Below are 14,226 nucleotides of genomic sequence, written 5' to 3'. Positions count from 1 at the left end.
TAACACTGAAGAGCCATCATCAGATGCACTGCTCAAAAAAAAATAAAGGGAACACTTAAGCAACACATCCTAGATCTGAATGAATGATAGTATTATTAAATACTTTGTTCTTTACATAGTTGAATGTGCTGACAAAATCACACAAATTATCAATGAAAATGAAATTTATTAACCCATGGAGGTCTGGATTTGGAGTCGCACTCAAAATTGAAGTGGAAAAACACACTACAGGCTGATCCAACTTTGATGTAATGTCCTTAAAACAAGTCCAAATGAGGCTCAGTAGTGTGTGTGGCCTCCACGTGCCTATATGACCTCCCTACAACGCCTGGGCATGCTCCTGATGAGGTGGCGGATGGTCTCCTGAGGGATCTCCTCCCAGACCTGGACTAAAGCATCCGCCAACTCCTGGACAGTCTGTGGTGCAACGTGGCGTTGGTGGATGGAGCGAGACATGATGTCCCAGATGTGCTCTATTGGATTCAGGTCTGGGGAACGGGCGGGCCAGTCCATAGCATCAATGCCTTAGTCTTGCAGGAACTGCTGACACACTCCAGCCACATGAGGTCTAGCATTGTCTTGCATTAGGAGGAACCCAGGGCCAACCGCAACGGCATATGGTCTCACAAGGGGTCTGAGGATCTCATCTCGGTACCTAATGGCAGTCAGGCTACCTCTGGCGAGCACATGGAGGGCTGTGCGGCCCTCCAAAGAAATGCCACCCCACACCATTACTGACCCACCGCCAAACTGGTCATGCTGGAGGATGTTGCAGGCAGCAGAACGTTCTCCACGGCGTCTCCAGACTCTGTCACGTCTGTCAGATGTGCTCAGTGGAACCTGCTTTCATCTGTGAAGAGCACAGGGCGCCAGTGGCGAAGTTGCCAATCTTGGTGTTCTCTGGCAAATGCCAAACGTCCTGCCCGGTGTTGGGCTGTAAGAACAACCCCCACCTGTGGACGTCGGGCCCTCATACCACCCTCATGGAGTCTGTTTCTGACCTTTTGAGCAGACACATGCACATTTGTGGCCTGCTGGAGGTCATTTTGCAGGGCTCTGGCAGTGCTCCTGCTGTTCCTCTTTGCACAAAGGTGGAGGTAGCGGTCCTGCTGCTGGGTTGTTGCCCTCCTACGGCCTCCTCCACGTCTCCTGATGTACTGGCCTGTCTCCTGGTAGCGCCTACATGCTCTGGACACTACGCTGACAGACACCGCAAACCTTCTTGCCACAGCTCGCATTGATGTGCCATCCTGGATGAGCTGCACTACCTGAGCCACTTGTGTGGGTTGTAGACTCCGTCTCATGCTACCACTAGAGTGAAAGCACCGCCAGCATTCAAAAGTGACCAAAACTTCAGCCGGAAAGCATAGGAACTGAGAAGTGGTCTGTGGTCACCACCTGCAGAACCACTCCTTTATTGGGGGTGTCTGTCTTGCTAATTGCCTATAATTTCCACCTGTTGTCTATTCCATTTGCACAATAGCATGTGAAATTGATTGTCAGTGTTGCTTCCTAAGTGGGCAGTTTGATTTCACAGAAGTGTGATTGACTTGGAGTTACATTGTGTTGTTTAAGTGTTCCCTTTATTTTTTTGAGCAGTGTACTAAGAGACAACTTGATTTTTTTTCGTTAGCCTGTTTCATGTGTGTTGAACTTAAATGTGAGACAACTTTTCATTACCCTCACTAAGTCATATTTAAGATTGTCTTGAGGTGAGAATATTGATCGGTTTCTATGTAATTAGCTTTTAGATGGCTTGTTCTTTGTGTTATCTGACTTTCAAGATGTGAAAGAAAGGCAGAATAGTTGTTGAGATTTGTTCATACATGAATGCTTACATTTGGTTACATTGCTATTTGCTGTCATTGAAAATAAAATGATTAAATAACAATCTATGTATAGGCTACTTGTATTGTTTAAAATAATGTCAGCAGGGACTGTTGGCCCTTGGGCATTTTCACATTATCAAATCTGGCCCTCTTTGAAAAAAGTTTGGACACCCCTGCACTATACGCTATATATGTTTCAATGTTGGGTTTGATCAATGGACAAAATAACATAATTTTCATTGAAAATAAGAGAACTCTAAAATTGCAGGCATGTTGCACCCCATTTGGTTTGCTGGAAATCCACTGAGCTGCTATTAGTTTTCTTTGGTTAAAAAGTGTAATGCAAATCCTGTCATTTCACTTCACAATGTGAAAACCGTATATGGACATCACGTGGTTTCCCTTTAGGTATCGCGATATTAGCAGTTGCACAGTACTTCCATCATGGCAGGCAGTAAGTTGGTGCTAGAAGGAAGAGTAAGTATAAAGACATTTATTTTAGGGCTCAGCGTGATTGTGATCCCATTGATCAGAACGTGGTTTGGACATTTCGACTGGGTCTTTGATTATCTGACGGAAACTTCTGGGAAGATAGTGATTTGTATCCACATTGCAGTTATCAACGGCCTCCTGCTAATCGTATACAAGGGACCTCTATACAAGGTAAGCGTTGACGTCAGGTAGCCAACTTCCTGCGTTTATTCTCATTTCTTTCTCTCGTTTTGAGTAAAGCGCACGTCAGGGTTATTGCTGTTTAGCAGTCTACATCCAGCTAAAGTTGACAGCTGTCTGATGTTACTTACATCGCTATTTCAACTTTATTGTTGTACTGCTAATGCTAGCTAACATTAGCTACCACTTTAGCTAGTTAAGTCCACTAATCGTCTTAGCTGAAGAGGAAGAAGACAGCTGGCAGGGGTGTCTCTAGATAAACCCTGAGCCAGGTGAAGCCTGTCGGCCTCTTCGTGTGAGCAATGTTATTTCAGAAGTAGCCGACTGACGGAACCCACTCCACAAATGTGTTCATTCGGTGTTTTGCTTTGTGTCGAATGTAATTTGCTTCGACATTACTTGAGGTATTTGAGGAATTACCAGGCTTCTGGTACAAATTCGCTTAATAAAGCCGTTATTACTTTGCCTAAAGTCGACCTAAACTTTTAGAGTTGGTCTAAATTTGAAGATGGTGGGAAAAACAACCGAATTTCCGAGTGTAGTCTGGTCAAATGGTCTATAATATGTTAAGTATGTGTTTTTAATAACGTAATTTAGATGTTAAGCATGAGTCTTGAGGCATGATGGAGGGGTCCTGTTACGGTCTAACTCGGGCTAATCAGTGCCCAACTCGTTCTAGGTCGCTGTGAGAGCCTGCTTTCTGGGAGTTACTTTTGGCTGTGGCTTAATTATAAGCTTCTCTGAAACTACTTGGACCCATTTTGGCTGGTACGTATTTGGTATAATCAGTTTGTTGTATTACTTAACATTATTATGCTGCTGTGTAGAAATGCATTGTATTGTTTCTTATTAAATTGATATTAAGTGCCTGTTTTGTTTATCTATGTATTTCCAATCCATATTTATCCAATCCAAATGTATAAACACTTTTAAAAACAACAGTTGATCAGAGTGTTCTAGAAGTTTAAAAAAAGAGAGACAATAATATAGAATGGAAAGTCTTATAATGAATCAAAAGCCAGAGAATAAAAATGTGTTTTAAGATGGGATTTAAAAACAGGCAGTGTAGGGGCCAGCCTCACATGCAGAGGGAAGTTGGGGGCTCCATCTGCAAAGGTCCGGTCTCCACTGAGCTCCAGTGATCTCGGGACAAGGTGTGCTCAGCTGACCTGTGACCTTGTTGGTACATACAGTCAGGGCCATAAGTATTTGGACTGTGACACAATTTTCTAATTTTGCCTCTTTACATGACTCCAGTGGATTTTAATCTAATCAGTCAATATGTGGTTGAAGTGTAGACTTTCAGCTTTAATTCAATGGATATAACACAAATATCACAATAACCATTTAGCAATTACAGCCATTTTTACACAGCCCCCCACATTTTCAGAGGCTCAAAAGTATGCTGAGAGTTCCAAGGACCAGCTACCAAATGCTAATTCAACATTTTGAATCCTATTCTCGGCATCATTTGTCATGAAATAGTGACAGAACAGGCCGCACCTGGCCATGAAACAGTTTGTCAGAGAATTGTCCAATTACTTTTGAGCCTCTGAAAATGTGGGGGGCTGTGTAAAAATGGCTGTAATTGCAAACGGTTATTGTGATATTTTTGTTATATCTATTGAATTAAAGCTGAAAGTCTACACTTCAACCACATATTGACTGCTTCCTTTCAAATCCACTGGAGTCGTGTAAAGAGGCAAAGTTAGAAAAATTGTGTCACAGTACAAATACTTACGGCCCTGACTGTATGGTTGTAAAAGGTCGGAGAGATGAAGCCAGTCCATTTAATGATTTAACGATAAAATCGTAAACTCAATCCTTAGAGAGGGAGGACCAGGTAACACCAACATAAAGGGCAGTACAGTATACAAGCATGGTCAAGATGAATGCATGTATAATTCGCTAAAATCTAAATGATACAAATGTTTGAATTTATCACATTTATCTGCTAACCCAACTTGAAGCCCCCGTCCATTATCACACCCAGAAATTTAACAGTGCATTTTACATATGGTTCCAGTGAACACAGATCCGTATAAGGGGCATCACAGGCACGTAGTTCAAATAAACAAGACTTCAGCTTTACTCTCATTGATTTATAATTCATTTACACTCGTTTCTTAATATCCACAGACTTCTTTTAAAAGAAATTCTGTTTTTGTTGTATTTTTTTTACACAATTGAATCCAAGTGAATTAACACATGTGCCACATTTACACAGCAGGATGTGTATTCTGTAAACCAGGCCACATTGAACACATGTCTCTCTGCAGGTACATGTGCTCCCTGTCCTTCTTCCATTACACTGAGTACCTGGTGACGGCCATCATCAACCCTCGCAGCCTGTCGCTGGACTCATTCCTGCTCAACCACAGTGTGGAGTACACGCTGGCTGCTGTCTCGTCATGGGTGGAGTTCACTATAGAGAAGCTGACCGTTCCAGGTGGGTGTGTCTTCAGTCTCGTTGTCACTGCACTCAGAAAAGTAGTTTGTATGTCGTTGATAGCATGCAAAAGGTTTACCTGTCAACATACAGTATATCGGTGTAAAATATTCTAGACATAGACACAATAGCTAGACAGTCCTACTTGGTACACTGCCAGATCATCAGTCATATCGGTTCTGTGTCTGTAATATTGTCCAAGCTCTTCTCACTGGTTGGGCGTGGCTCTATTGCGGAAAGATGTCACATATTTCTGGGCTAAAAATATCCGAATTAGAATCTGATGATAAAGATGTGTTTGATGGCACATGTCAGATCTGAATCTGTTTACGGAACCAAAAGTCCTTGAGTTGACTTTTAATGTTTGCAAGTAACTTAGCTACTATAAGTAAAACTAAAGGATTCTGTTTAACTTTTCATTGGCTGAGAAGGCTGAAACACAAGGTGGTATTGAGGTTGGGCTGCAACTACCGATTATTTTCATTGTCAAAGAATCTGTTCAGTATTTTCTCGGTTTAATGGATTAGCCTCGTTGTTTGGTCTATAAAATGTCTGTAAAATTATGAAATCGAGAAGTGTTTCCCAAAGCCCAAGATGACGTCCTCAAATTTCTTGTTTTGTCCACAACTCAATATTTTCAGTTTACTGTCATGGAGTAAAAAGAAAAGAAAATATTCAGACTTAAGAAGCTGGAATCAGAGAGTTTTTACTTTTTTCTTCAAAAGAAAGGACTCTGTCCAATTATCAAAATAGTTGGCTATTATGTTAATAGTTGACGACAAATCAATTAATTGTTGCAACTATGCAGCCTAACGAGTATTCAAAACCTGTTGACCTGAAAATGAGATGAGCAAGAGAAGATAAAAACCGTTAAATATGTATCTGACACATTGATGTAACAGCTAGAGCCTTATGGCTTTCACTGGAAGTTTCTTTTGAAATTGATGCGACTCGATCAGCTGGATCGTTGTTTTTGCTCGGTTGGTCATCCTGAAGTACAGTGAAGTCACAGAGGGAACTCTCCCTCAGCACTAACCATCTCTGGCTGCATCAGCTTACTAAGTTAACTATACTTAGCAACAGCTGATATATTGAGAAGCCAATCATCTTTTTTTAGCCTGTAAAAGTACTGGCTATTATGAGAGGCCTGCTAATGTCGAATTAAACTTTGACTGTTTCTTATTCAATCATGAATATTCAATAATATAGTGAAATGGTGCTTTGAAATGATAGAATAGCAGTTTGGATTGGTTGAGATGAAGGTCATTACTCTTAATGTAACACACATGACTGCACTTTACTAGTGAGCAGTACATTGACATTTGGATCACTAATTAAATCCTTGAGTTAATGTCATCACAGATGAGGTTGTCAGCAGCTGTAACTTTTGCGTCTATACAAAGCATTGTGGGAATGGTAGCAGACATGCCCACTTCAATACTTTTTTGGACATTGCTTTGTAGAATGTTTTGAGGCACAATATGCAGCATTCATTTCACAGTCACAATTTAGACAGTAAATCTAAGTCACTTTAATAGATGTGGAGTAATTTCAGACAAAAATCTGTGTCCAAGTTCAGTACCATGGACAACAGCTGAGAAGAGTCCCACTGCTGACCTCAGGTCTGTGAGCCAAAGGGAAGGGTCTCTGAGCATGAGGTGCACCCAGACTACAACCTCGTGTTCTGAAAAGTGAAGCCAAAGCTGAAGTGCCTTAAAGCTGCATTCTCTCTAATGTCCATCAGGGGGCGACTCCTCTGGTTGTATAGAAGTCTATGAGAAAATGACTCTACTTCTCTCTTGATTTATTACCTCAGTAAACATTGTAAACATGAGTTTATGGTCTCGATCTCTAGTTTCAAGTCTTCTTCAATACAGCATGATGTTCATTTAGTAAACTATGGTCCATTTAGAGTCAAACAGACCATAAAGCAGGGCATGCTTTAGGGTGGGCTTACTGTGATTGACAGGTTGCTACCACGGTGTTGTCCAGTCTGGAAGTTGTCTGACTGATTTGTTTTAGAACTTTAACCCTTCCATTGTGTGTTTCACTTCATGAAAGTTAATTGTAGCATTTTTGTTCCCTAAAAATGTCTTAAACAGCGTTCGGTTGTACGTAGCTCCACCCTGTTTCATTCCTTGTTGCAAAAAACAAAATAGCCAAAATGCCGACTCAAGGTTTCAGAATGTAAGTCCACAAACCAATGTGTGACATCACGGTGACTAGGTCCTTTTCTACAGTCCATGCATCATTTGCTTTGCTGCCGCAAAAGTAGAAAAGCAAATCTTTTTTACTGGGCAGGTGACACAAAGTAACTTCTATGTTTACAAAGCAAATCATGAAGTGAAATAAAAATTCTGCCACGAAAGATGCCACACGGAAATTGGAATGTTGAAATGTATCTTTATCTTCAGTCTTAACGATTCAAACTAAAGTGGAATGAAAATAAGCCTTAACTTAAAGCTGATACTAAACATTAGTCTGCTAACATCTGGTAAAAGATGAACTTGTTGCATAAGGGGCTGCTGTTACTACTGAATTATGAGTTTAGAAACAGGAAAGAGGTTTATGTTTTCAGTTTTATTCTTGAGGATTTATTATGTTGCAATGTGTGACATATAGTCCTGGACTAATATCAGAACTGTAATCCTACAGATTTCAGTGCTGGTTGATTTGGCTCCTCAAACATGAGGTGTCTGACAGACCAGCTTGAGGTGTACAGGCAGAGAAGAATGAAAAGTTGAAAATTGTTACTGGTTGGTTCAGAATGTTCCTGACCTTTTGAATCGGTTCTTGAAACTGAAATGAATTTGATCCAAGTTGAACAGAATTTCCCAATCAGTCCTTCAGGTTGAGTTTGAGGGATTCTTGAGTCCAACAGAAGTCCATCAGTACCTTATCAGTCTGTCCTCTCTCTCAGATCTGAAGCAGCTGAACTGGTTCAGCGTCGTGGGCCTGCTCCTGGTCATGTTTGGCGATTGCCTGCGTAAGGCGGCCATGTTGACGGCCGGCTCCAACTTCAACCACATTGTCCAGAATGAAAAGGCCCAGAGCCACGTGCTGGTCACCGGCGGGGTCTACTCCTACTTCAGACACCCCTCCTATGTGGGCTGGTTCTACTGGAGCACAGGGACACAGGTGAGCACTGCTCAACATGTTTCTCTCTCCTCGTGCTGCCACTCAGACTGATACCTCGTTTGATTTTTTCAGACGCTCTGTTTTCATAATGATTTTCATGAATTCTCCCAAATATGACCAAATAATAATGTACATGCAGGTTTTAGCAAAAATTCCTTTTTAAACAACTCACTTTCTATCAGGCAAATGTAGGTTTGGTGTACTTCTGTATAGTACCCTTACTGCCATTGTTGCCTTGATTTGCTATCACTGTTAATTTGGGTTTACAGGTCAGCCAATCATGTCAATACAGTTATTACTGCAAAAGAAAGCATTCTCAAGTTTGAGCATGATATTGTGTATCACTAATTCTAATCTGTGGTGTCTTCTTTGTTCATCATTTGTTAAGTTAAAGGTTTAAAATCAAAGCCAACAAAGTGCTACAGTGACGAGCAAAGACTTGTCCCACAGAGGAGATCCCCCTCCTATTGTTCTTATCGGTGTCTGCATACAGGTAGCCAAGCAATGATGTGAAACATTCTCAAATTTTCTCCAATGATATGTTTTCTCTAGTTTAGCATGACACACAATTTTGGTGACATTTGAACATAATAGTGAGATAACGGTAAGAATATGTTCCAGTGCTTCCTTGTTTGCACCTCCAGCTCTACGAAAAATAGTGTCATTTGGAGAGAATATTGGTGCCATGTTAAACTCACCATGAGCTGCAGCGCCCTGGTTCCAGCCGATAGCCATCCCTCTTATGGCTGACATGAGTCATTGGTGTGGTTGGCAAGATTTCTTCCTCCTACCGATGTCACCGCACATTCTCAGGCCGTGGTTACACTTGTCCTTTCAATGTGACTTTTGCCAGGCTGAGCATTAAAAGTCTGAACGCTCTGAGATTGGATCTTGTTTGCTTTGGATGCAGCCAGACCACATGCCAAGGTGGCTCACATTGATTCAGATCTCAGTGAGGGTAGGACAGCATGTGGACACAACCCGCACATTTATCAAACGTAGGTCTTCATCATCTTCCTCCCACAGGAGTTCCTTTACTGAGGAGAGCAAAGGTTGTTATGTTTAGTTAACTGATGAGACTGTTGAATGTTGCAGATCATGCTGTGTAACCCCGTGTGTATATTGGGCTACACGATAGCCAGCTGGCGGTTCTTCCGGGAGCGGATCGAGGAGGAGGAGCTCTCCCTCATCCATTTCTTTGCTGAGGACTATGTGGAATACAAGAAGAAGGTTCCCACCGGGCTGCCCTTCATCTCAGGCATCCGTGTCAACTAGTCCCAGGAGCTGGATGCAGGACGTAACAGACTTAAAGCACTGAGGCAGGTCAGACCTGGCGGATGTGTGGCATCTGCCACGGCGGCGGCCCTCCAGAGGGAAACCCTGCAGCTGGTTGAGAACCTGTAGCTCACAGACAAAGATCGTGGAATGGCGGCAGGCAGCTGGGCTGCTGTTTTCTACCAACTTCCAGACCACACAACCTCCACTGTACTACATGTAGTCCAATAACACCCACTCCGTCTGTTTCTGTTGTCTTTCTGTTTGCATGCTTTCACCATGCTTATTGTTTCCACTGATAACCTGTTGTCTGTAACTTACGATAATCAATATTATCAAGAAGTGGCCACCACTGTATGTCCCACTGTTTGTGTATCCTCTGGGCCATTATGGAACTCGTTTTGTTTTGTGATGACCTCAGAGAGAATCTAATGCCCTGAAATTCAATCGATCAGCCAATAGCAAAATTCAATTTCAAAAGCAGAGTTACAACCAGTAGAGCAGTCGCTATACATATTTATAACCATATGTAGAATTCAAATACTTTGCACTAGAACATCATGGACCTGACTCTACCAACACTACGAAGTACCACATACATTAGTTTTCATCTGGAAAAAGTGGTTTGGGAGTTTAGTTGCGCTTCTTTAGCTCGAGGATGTTTCCCACAGGTCTGGAGTGCAGCCCTCTACCCTGTAGTCTTGAAAGGCTTGTATCCATTACAGAGGGTGGCAGCTGTAGGCATCTTGGATTCACAATAGTTACCCCCAAGAAAAACGAGCCGAATGTCCCTAGAAACTTGTCCGCCTCTGCAGAATAATCCACTGCTCCTAGTTTCTCCACACCAGGGCTAAATGCACTACTTCATGTCACCACCTCCTCATAGCTCCAAAGTTCTGCCACAAGTTATGGCTTTAGGGTTAGGGTTGATTTGAAGCAACAGTTGAACATACAATTCCTAATATTTTCAGTAGTGTGTCTTAATTATATGTACTTTTTAGGTGGGAAAGCCTCCCCTATGGAATAGACCATGGAACTAAAGCTGTCCAGTGCATCCAAACATTGGTAAAGGGAACAATAGGTGGTATTTTTTTATAATTTATCTTCCAAAGCACTATTTAATAAAAATGAAAGAATGAATAAAAAGTGTAAAAGATAGATTTTAGGGACTGTTTAAATGTAGTTGACGAGGAAGCTCCATCATTCACAGATGACTAAATATAAGACTGGTCATGGCCTGACTGATGGCTAACCCTGATATCCACTTCCTCAATGTGCACTCAGGCTAAAACACAAATCACACATATGAAAGAGTTATTTATGAAAGTGACATTTCTTTACGTCTCTGTCATTTAGTCGAGACGTGTTTTCGTACACCGGAGCTAGTGGCATGATAGATTTTGATTATAGCAGTTCTCGCCTGATCTGTGAGGGAGGCAGTGTTGACATTGTTTCCTTTGTTGTAGCCGCTCTTTTCTTTTTTGTTAGTATATAAATTATTGTTTGTTTTTTTGCTTTCTGTGTCAAGTCACCACCCTGAACAGTATAAATTACTATCATTGCATCACTGCTTCTCCTGTTGACCGGTCATGCTCACATTGTGTTCGAAACCAACTAATTGACTGAGTTGTATATTGAGCTTGAGAGAGGCTGACTCTGCAGCTCTCTCTCTCGCTCACATTGATCTGTCTGAATATCTTCAGTGCTGCTATCTACTCTCCAAACCCTGGTCCCATTGTGTTTGGGAGATTGGTAAAAAGTTAATGAAGATTTTCGGGAGCAAAGATGCTCTGTAGGTAAAACATTTTTTTACCATTCGTGGTGCTCAAGTGCCATGTTTGAATGAGTATGTTTTGCTTCACTAGGCAACGTTCAAGAAAATAAATCATCCTATTCAAAATCTTTAGGAATACGCCATGTTTTTGGAAGACTGTCTTATTGCTTAACAACATTACAATTATTCTTATCCAGGGTAGAAAATAAGTGTTTAATCAGAGGTAGATATTATTTCCCTAGAGAAATAAATGGTTTCTCCGAGTATCTGAGCTATGTTGCGATGGTAACAACTATTTTTCCTCATCTGGAGCTTCTTGAATGTTTAATTTAGTCAATTTCGCCTCTTTTTTTTTTTTTTGACAGAGGACAGTATAGAAATGAGGAGCGAGAGAGATGGGTATGACAAGCAACAAAGGTCCCAAGGCTGGAATCGAACCCAGGACGTTGCGGTCATATGGCACAACTTGGCTACCAAGGCGCTAAAGTTATGGATGTGATTTTACGACCTTGATCTTACATGCCAGAGGCATTTCACCTTGGAGACCTGCTGCATATTTGGTTACGTCTTTATTGCATGTTTCTTCCTTTATTTCTTGTCATCACTCCACTGCCCTCCAGCAAATAGTGGAAGTCAATCATGCCAAAACATATTTAAAAGAGACGGGTCGTGCCTAGTTCACGACACAAATGTTCTGCTCTCGGACAGTGTTCAGAGCTCCAGGACAAATCCCCAGATCAGAGTCAAATCCGCTCTGTTGGCGCTCGCAGATCGCTTGAGTGCAATATGTGAACTAGTAGTTGCCCCGATGTTATTCCAGTACTATGACTGTGCGTAGCCCTCTAATGGGCTTCGTTTTTGGTTTACCCTCTCGAGGCTCCACCTAAGCATCTAAGTAAGAATGTATGCACTAACATAAGAGCTAGAGTAACTACTGTTTCTAGTTTTTATGTGCTCCGTGCTCTAAAGTGCTTCATTATAGGTTAAAACCTAAAATGAAGGCCGTAGGGATGAGATGTAATCCCAGCTGGTCCGAACCACAATGTATTTGATGACGTTGTCGGCTGGATGAACATCGCCGCTTATTAGCGCATACCCGGCCAGGGTTGTACGCTGACCGAGTGGCTATAGCATCAAGCTAACCAGTCTGACATTAATACCTTATTAGCCGCTGAGGCATAATGTGGGGGCCCTGCTGATGAAGAGGAGACCGAGGAAGAGCAGGCATCACACACCGTCTTCCCCTTATTCACCTCACCAGGGGAGAGGGGGGACATCCCCTCCGACCCAGGTGGAACACCTCTAATGGCTATCCTTTACAGACGATACAACATGACTAACATCTGAATAAACCTTTTAAACAATATGTGTAGCTCTGCGGTGAAGTAAGGCCACTGCTAGAGGTTTCGCGCTCAGCGGCGAAGATCACTCTCGTTTGGAGTTGTCTGAGATGGGCACGATCTTGGGGGTGACCAGGCGCATGCGCGCTGGCTAGTGGTGAAGGGCAGGTGTTTTGGAGGGTGGCTGGGGGGGGGGCGAGGCAGAGGAGTCTCTGGCCCAATCCCAATGTTCCCCCTCAAACCCTTAACCCTCAAGGACTTACTGACGTCACCTGGTAAGTGGTTGAGTGTGAGAGATTGTCAGGGCTTGAAATGGTGTAAATACAAATGGGACAGCACTTTGCTGCAACATATCACGCTACTAAGACAAATAAGATGTACAATTATGGGTATTTATTTTATACTTTGTACTCCCTGATTTGAACGTCTTCCAGTCTAATGCAGTGGTGGGTAGTTTATTTTATACCTAGACCTTCAGTGCTGTCCGAGAACAGTTAAACCACCTCCTAATAACCTCATTATGACGCCACAGCTACGGGTTATCATTTGTTTCATGTAAAAACCTCATATTATAATAACACTGCAACATTTGACAAGTGAAATAAAATGTTACATGAAGCTCAACACCTATGAGGGCTATAAATACACTAACTGCAGAGTGCAGATAAATGAATACGCTCAAAACTATAAAGGATGCCGTTCTGTCACTATGGCGCAGCATGACGGGATGCTTCGTCATTACCGGACAATGCATATAGTCAAAATCAATGTAATTAACACAATGACAAGAACAAACTCGCAAGAACCAGTCACATATTTATATGACAACAAAGCAGGTAGAATAACATAAAACCCAAATAACACAATTCGACAGGCCATTCAAATAGTATTCGCATCAGAGGGAACAATATTAACCATATCATAAAAACGACAAGTTAGATATATTAACACAGTAGTAACGCTACTGCAGATGTAAAAAAACAAAAGCAGTTCTCTTACCAAAGCTGCTGTTCACTTAAAGACAAAGTCCATCCTCCTATCTTTGATTACAAAGAGTTCAATGCCACGGTTTTACAGTAACGTTACATCGGTGCGGTTCAGTTCCAGTAAGAGGTTCTTCTCGATTCATGGACGCCAGTGAAGACAGTCGAGCAGTTGTATTTCTTGAATACGTTTTGACGCGTTTGAGGGCTGAAAATGTCCGCTCCACAGAGGCAGCAGATATTGGGATTGTTACCGGCAAACATGCCAAAACGCTAAAAATGTAATGTCACGTAAAAACTTCTTGCATGTCTTTAAACTTTAACTCTTACTACTACAAAGTTCTACTAGCTAGTTTCACAACAGTCACGCTAGCCCACTGACCAATCAAGCCGAACGTTAATGCTGTCGTATTTGTAGGCCAGCTAGAAGGCTCTGGCACGTCAAAGAATACGCCCAACATGTCAAACTAAAGATCTGATTGGTTGAAAACTATGAAAATCCACAATATCGTCCCCATTCACTTAAACTGCAAAGGGATTCACTTGTAATTCTGGGCAGATTTTAGGGGCATAGCGGCAACATCTGATTGGATAAAAGCTCTACTTAAAACAAGCTGCTCTGGAAGCAGAGCAACTGAGGAAGACTAGCTATGCAATGAGATAATAAGCTAATATAACATTTAGAATACATGTGTATTCATGAAAAATAATTCAATTATAAAATAGCTATAACTTTGTGATTCTGTCAGTGTCTAGGCCAGCAGAG

General features: G+C 41.9%; 1 protein-coding gene across 1 annotated transcript; it reads left to right on the top strand.

Annotated features, from left to right (window-relative positions):
- Nucleotides 1-1,974: 1,974 nt before the first annotated feature.
- On the top strand, nt 1,975-12,313 carry icmt (isoprenylcysteine carboxyl methyltransferase). Its single transcript, XM_031877593.1, has 5 exons — nt 1,975-2,492; nt 3,181-3,269; nt 4,781-4,950; nt 7,871-8,088; nt 9,184-12,313. Exons 1-5 carry the CDS (start codon nt 2,274-2,276, stop codon nt 9,361-9,363), a joined length of 876 nt encoding a protein of 291 aa, XP_031733453.1. The 5' UTR covers nt 1,975-2,273; the 3' UTR covers nt 9,364-12,313.
- The last annotated feature ends 1,913 nt before the right edge of the window (nt 12,314-14,226 follow it).

The sequence above is a fragment of the Anarrhichthys ocellatus genome, unplaced genomic scaffold (assembly GCF_004355925.1).
Source record: "Anarrhichthys ocellatus isolate YVR2014 unplaced genomic scaffold, GSC_Weel_1.0 scaffold140, whole genome shotgun sequence".
Classification (NCBI taxonomy): domain Eukaryota; kingdom Metazoa; phylum Chordata; class Actinopteri; order Perciformes; family Anarhichadidae; genus Anarrhichthys; species Anarrhichthys ocellatus.
This window is presented reverse-complemented; position numbering and strand designations above follow the sequence as displayed.

Excerpts from the sequence above, each read along its gene's own strand:
- icmt (XM_031877593.1), top strand. The coding sequence starts at position 2,274 with ATGGCAGGCAGTAAGTTGGTGCTAGAAGGAAGAGTAAGTATAAAGACA. Across the intron at positions 2,493-3,180 it reads ACAAGGGACCTCTATACAAG|GTCGCTGTGAGAGCCTGCTT; the intron begins GTAAGCGTTGAC and ends AACTCGTTCTAG. Across the intron at positions 3,270-4,780 it reads ACTTGGACCCATTTTGGCTG|GTACATGTGCTCCCTGTCCT; the intron begins GTACGTATTTGG and ends GTCTCTCTGCAG.